This window comes from Tupaia chinensis, unplaced genomic scaffold, assembly GCF_000334495.1.
Source record: "Tupaia chinensis unplaced genomic scaffold, TupChi_1.0 Scaffold000180_1, whole genome shotgun sequence".
Lineage (NCBI taxonomy): Eukaryota > Metazoa > Chordata > Mammalia > Scandentia > Tupaiidae > Tupaia > Tupaia belangeri.
In genome coordinates, this window is record NW_006159655.1 from 1,165,866 (window position 1) to 1,172,553 (window position 6,688).

Here is a 6,688-nt window from a genome sequence, read left to right on the forward strand (position 1 = left end):
AAATAGGGCCAACCCCATAGTCTGTGGTTAAAGGCATTGGGTCCCACACAGCTGACTCTGCAGGCTGAGTCCCAGACTCAGCAGCTTGAAAAACACACCGGGCACTTAACATTCACATGTTAAAAATCATGAAGGGAATAGAAAATGGAGAAGGGATTGTGATATGACCATTCCCCTTGTATATGTGTTGGGGGGGTAGTTTCTCCTTCTCTCTATCTCTCTGGCGAGTCCACATGCCCTCTAGCAAATTTTAAAAAAGAAAGAAAGAAATAACAAGTAGGATAAAAACTGGAAGATTCTAATTATAAGTTTAGTCAAATATTTGGATACGTATTATGTATGAAACACACTTGTATGCTGTTAAATATTGAGCAAACAGCTCTCTGGGTAGGGGGCATGTGGGTTCCTTAATTTGTAACTTTTGCCATCTCCATGGTGTAAATTACATTCTTATAAATCATGAAATATTAAATCCAGAGCCAGCCCTGTGGCCTGGTGGTTAAGGGAGCCAGATCCTACACAGCCATCTGTGTGGCTTGAATCCTGGACTTGGCAGCTTAAAAAACACACACAGGGCATGTGTGCATGCATCCCAGCATCTAAACAAATGGAGAAGGGATTGCAACATGATCATGTCCCATTGTGGGGTGTTTTCTCCCCCCTCTTTCTTTCCATCTCTGTCTGGTAAGCACACATGCCATCTGGCATTCCATCTTTTTTTAAAAAGAAAGAAACAAATACTAAATACAGTATTTTTATTTTATTCTAACTTCTTTAAAGAATTTAATTTTGCACTAACCTTTTTTCCTTTCTTTCTGTGACTCTGGTTTTTCTATGTGATTCTAATTCTTCCATCTCTCAGATTACTATATGCTTTTCTTTCTTTAACTGAAACCGTAGAATTGTCTTCTCAAGACTGAACCCTTCATGCTTTTCAGTCTGTTTTTTCTTCAATGTAATGTTCTCCTTTTGCTATCCTTTGGTCATCTGAAAAACTTATATCTAACAGGAAACTGGGCTGGTGATACTGCCTAGATACTTAGCTGTCATGCATTTCAAGAGGACAGAGCTCTCTGGCTTCTTTCTTCTTTCCTCTTATCAAGCAAGCCATCAGTTTCACTTTTTCCACTGGTGTTGTCACTATTCTAATTTAGGCTAACACTTGTAACATAGTCTGATTCATCTTCCTGACTGTGGAGTCCCCTCCCCTCACCCTACCTCTGTACATCTTATATATCAGTAAGCCTGGAATGATTTCTTCTTTTTTAGAACAGTTGAAATAAATTGTTCACTACTTAATATTCATTTACTTACAATAGGTTGTTAAAATTACACACTGTCCTACACTGCTGACCAGAGATGGAGATCGAATTCGTAGTAATGGGAAGTTTGGAGGCCTTCAGAATAAAGCTCCTCCAATGGATAAACTTCGGGGAATGGTATTCGGGGCTCCAGTACCTAAACAATGCCTCATCTTAGGAGAACAAATAGGTAAGTTCAGTAAATACTTAGTAACAATTAAAATTTTTTTTGTTCTTTAAATACTTACTGTAATTTATGATTTACATATAATCATTATACATCTTTGTAGGGTACAGAATGGTCTTTAAAAGCATTTATAGGGACCAGCAATTGGCGTAATGGCTGTGTCACTGGGCACGAAGTAGGGTATGTAGTCGACTGTGGTTTGGCCCCAGTGGCTTAAACTCAGGCCAGGCGCATGTGCGTGCATGCTCAAGATCCCGAGAGGAGAATGGAGGAGAAGGGATTGCTGCGTGCCCATCCCCCTGGGGCAAGATTTTTCACTTTCTGTTTCTGTTTGTCTGGCGAGTGCATGCACTTTATAGCAAAAATCTCTGAAAAAATAAAAGGCATGTATACAGTGTATAATAAACTGAGGATGTAAACATGTTCAACACCTTTAGCATTTAACATTATCTTATGTTAATATTTAAAACCACTCCAGTGGTTTTTCTACGAATGCACTGTCTATGACACTCTTTACTGTTAGGTACAACTCTAAAGGAAAACATTGATTAAAAGTCAGTCAACAAGAAAGTCTCATAAATTAACAAAAATAATCTTAACATAGCCAATGAAAGAATAATTTGTAATTTCCATGTAGAAGACTGTAGGACATAAGAATTTATAAACTGGGAAAAAAAATCTGTGGGTTATCAATCATTGCTCCAGATAGAGATAGGAAAATTGTACACAACAGTAGCTCATCAAGGAGGCTAGAAAAAGAACACTTTTACTCACACACTGTGAATGCTTGTAAGACTGTACTGTGCATGAAGAAGTAGGTCCTTGGGAACCAGCAGTTAGCGTAATGGCTATGTCGCTGAACTCCCATGTAGTCGACCGCGGTTTGCATCCCGGACCCGGTGGCTTAAAACTCACGCTGGGCACGTGTGCGTGCGTGCCCAAGATCCCGAGAGAGGAGAATGGAGGAGAAGGGATTGCAGCGTGACCATCCCCCCTGGGGGGTGATTTCTTGCTTTCTGTCTCTCTGTCTCTGTCTGGCGAGCGCACGTGCCCTATAGCAAAAAGCTCTCCCCCCCCCCCAAAAAAAGAAGTAAGTTCTTAAAAAAGTTCTTTATTTTAACTTTTTAAAAATTCATTCTAAATACTCGTCTACTTGTAACATTTTGGACTATTTCTCTATTATCTAGTTTTATACAATGCACATGGCTATAATAAATATAAATTGAAGACAACTGTCTATCAAGTAATTGGTGAATTTGTATTTAAACCTGCTTGTGTGTAAAATAGTTAAGTCTGCACTTTTAACCTTTTAGTTGGGAAATTTAGTCCTCACATTCAGTGTCTTTATCAATATTTGTGGACTTAACCTTTTATTACTAGTTTTGTATTTTCTTACTTCTATCTGTGTCCCTTTAGTTTTCCTGGCATAATAGTTCCTTAAGTATTTCCTGAATACCCAGTTTTGTTTTGGTGAATTCTTTCAGCATTTGTCTGTCTGGGAATGATTTTATTTCTCCTTCCCATTTGAAAGATAATCTTGCCAGGTATAGTACTCTTGGCTGGCATTGCTTTTCTTTCAGTTTTAAATATATCTTCTCATCCTTTCCTTGCCTGGGTTTGTTTCATTTGACAGGTCCAGGGTTAGTCTAATGGGGTAACGTCTTGGTAACTAAGTTGTAGTTTCTCTCTTGCTATTTTTAGAATATTGTGTTTGATTTTTACCAGTATGGCTTTGATGTGCTTTGGAGAAGATCTTATGTTATTAGATCTAATTGGTGTCCTTTGTGTCTCCTGGACTTGGATGACTGCATGCCTCTCTAAATTTAGAAAGTTTTTATAGCTAATATATTATGAAAGATGATTTCTGTGCCTTTACCTGTCTTTTCACCTTCTGGAATACCTATTATGTGACTACTGAGCTGTGTCTAGGATTCCCCATACACTGTCCTTATTTTTAATACTTATTCTTGTTTTCAATTGCTTGGACTAAATCAGAGGTTTTGTCTTCAAGGTCAGAGATTCTTCTGTGTGAACTAAACTGCTATTGATACTTTTGGGGGAGGCTTTGATTTCCTACATTGTATTCTTCTTATTTTTTGGGGGGGGGTGGGGAGGAGAGATTTTTGCTCTAGGGTGGGTGTGCTCACCAGAAAGAGACAGAAAGTGAGAAATCACCCCCTGGGGGAATGGCCACACCACAATCCCTTCTCCTCTCAGGATCTTGGGCACACGCATACACGTGCCCAGCGTGAGTTTAAGCCACTGGGTCTGGGACTTGAACTATAGTTGACTACATGGGAGCCCAGCAGCATAGCTATTACACCAGCTGCTGGTCCTCCTACATTGTATTCTTTATCTCCAGAAATTCTGTTCAATTCTTTTTCAGGGTTCTTTGTGGAATTCCTCCTTCAAGTCATGGAGAGACTTTCTCATCTACTGGAATTGGTTGTCTTTTTTCTTGCATCTCATTGAGTTTTGCTACAATGAATATTCTAAATCCATTTTCTGGACTTTCTGTAATGTCGTGTGTGTGTGTGTGTGTGTGTGTGTGAGTGTGTGTTTCATTATTGATAAGGAGTTATCCTTTGAGAGGGAGATTTTCTGATATTCTGCCTCATGAGGAGAGCGCTCTGCTTTCATCTTTAGTCACCTGGTGATATACTTCTTCCTACTTATTTTGAGAATGTTTCTGTAGCTGTGTGCTCCTGCACTTCTCAAGGATACGTGTAAGCTCTGCCAATTTCTCTCCTCTACTGTCAGTGGTAGTGTGCAATCCACAGGGATTCAGGTTTTCAAAGGGGAGTTTCTTTCCTTATACTGCTAGGGGAGTTACAGGGAAAAAATTCCTCTAGAAGTCTCCTGTTTTCAGGGTTTTGGTTTTTGATTACCCAAAGCTAACTGCTCCCAGTGTGGATAAAGGTTGAGCTGACAGGTAGAATGTAAGGTGGTAGACCACTTTGCGCTCACCCTGCAGGTTGGAGAGCCTCTCCTCCTCAACAGCAGGCTGGGTGGGGTCACTTGTGATGAGCTAAAGCCAAGTGACTTGGTTTGGGCCTGACTGTTGGTCCTGGCTGGGTGAGGGGCAGAACAGCATCAGCATATATGGGGCAGCAGCTCTACCCTCTGTCTCTGGGATTGCAAGGTCTCTCTGTTGGTTCTTCTATTTCTAGTAACAATTTCTAATTTGATTTTATTATTTTATTTAAGAACGTGTGTATTGAGATTCTAATAGGAAAAATCAACCATAAGCAAATAAAAATAACAGGATATTTCTGCCCAATATTTTCAGCTTTCTTACATCAGAAGTTTAGAGTTATGTTAGCTAGGTTTCTCCCTTATGTTTTCATTCTTCTTAAATCTTGAAGTAAATAAATGTTATTCTTGTTAAATAAGTCAGTATTTAATAAGATAATCACAGTACTTTTCAATTTACCTTTTTAGTTTGCTGTAGGGTACGTGTGCTCACCAGAGAGAGAGCGAGAGAGAGAGAGAAAGAGATATCATCCTCCAGAGGTAATGGTTATGCCACAATGCCTTCTTCTCCCTTTCCTTCTCAGGATTTTTTAATGCACATGAGCCCAGCATGTTTTTTAAAACCACTGATTCTGGGACTCAAAATGCAGAGTAGCCATGTGAGATCTAATTCCCTTAACCTCCAAACTACCTGCCAGACTATAATGTTTATCTTTATCTTGAAATTTGTAATTATCAGAAGAAAAAAAAATTTTTTTTCATTTTTTTCATTTGCCAAAGGACACACATACTCATCAGGGGAAGAGGAAAAATCACCCTCCATGGGGAATGGTCACATCACAATCTTTTGTGTTTCTTCTTTCCCTCCTTTTGGGATTTTGGGAACACATACATATATACCCAGTTTGTTTCTTTTTTTTTTCCCCCCCAGTTTTTTCTTAAGCTACTAAGTCCGGGACTCAAACCATGTGGTTGGCTATGTTGGATCCATCTGCAACCACCAGACCATGGAATCAGTCCTTAACTGGCAAATTTTAAATAGAATAATAATAGTTAATATTTGGAAGCTTACTATATGGCACATACTTTAAAGTTAACGGTTATTGCTGTTGATTTTTATAAATGAGGAACTTGAGACTCAAAAAGGTTAGATAACTTTGCAACACTCAGTACAGTGGGTGTATGCATTTGCACATTGAAAAAAAAAAAGAGAGTTTTTCTTTAATTCTGGGTTATGTAATTGAGACTTTTCCCCCCCATTATCCTTTTCTATACATTTTTCGTATACCTTAAGGAGCAGTATGTCACCTTTATAAATCAGAAAATTTTGCTAGTTTTTTTCTATTGTTTATTTCTTTTGTTAACTAATACACAATTACTTGTCTTCTGTTTTGTTGAGGTAACAAAGTCAGACAACATTTGCCACAGTGATGTCTGTCAAAGTTGCTGGCGATGAAATCTCTGCTACCACATTCATCTGAAGGGCACTCCTAACAAAGGCAACTAATTTTGCCATTTTCATCTACCTGGTAGTATTTCAGGACAGCCAGCTTAATCATCTTTTTCTTATGCTTATTCTTCTTGAGAGTGGTGTAAAACTTCTTTCTTTTCTTAGCACCACCACAAAGTCTCAACACAATATGAAACCTGGACTCATTTTGGATATTTTAGACAAAATATACCCATCGTCCAACTGCTTGCCCACAAAGATCAGTCTTTGCTGATCAGGAAGAATTCCTTCCTTATACTGGATTTTGGCGTTTATATTTCCTATTGTATATGACAGTTCAGCCTATAGGGTGATGGTCTTCCCTGTAAGGGTTTTTAGAAAAATCTGCATCTTGGTGGTGGTCTCACCACAGAGGATGGATCACAAAGACTAGCTAATGGTTTTTAATATTTGTATTAGTCAAACAAGTAATTGGTCTAGGAAATAAGACTAAAACAGTCCTAAATATAGACAAGGCTTTTTTTTTTTTGGAGAGGTTTTTGCTTTTTAGGGCGCATGTGCTCGCCAGACAGACAGACAGAAAGCAAGAAATCACCCCCCCAGGGGGGATGGCCACACCACAATCCCTTCTCCTCCGTTCACCTCTTGGGGTCTTGTGCACGCACGCACACGTGCCCGGACGTGAGTTTTAAGCCACCAGGTCCGGGACTTGAACCGTGGTTTACTACATGGGAGTCCAGCGACATAGCCATTACACTAACTGCTAGTCCCCCCCCC

At 39.3% G+C, this 6,688-nt stretch overlaps 1 protein-coding gene across 1 annotated transcript in view; it reads left to right on the forward strand.

The window, feature by feature from the left end:
• Positions 1 to 6,688, forward strand: part of SMCHD1 (structural maintenance of chromosomes flexible hinge domain containing 1) — a 173,207-nt gene that overhangs the window by 152,337 nt on the left and 14,182 nt on the right. The window contains exon 46 of the mRNA XM_027771046.1: positions 1,320 to 1,491. Within this exon, the coding sequence (XP_027626847.1) occupies positions 1,320 to 1,491 (172 nt within the window). The remainder of the gene's footprint in view (positions 1 to 1,319; positions 1,492 to 6,688) is intronic.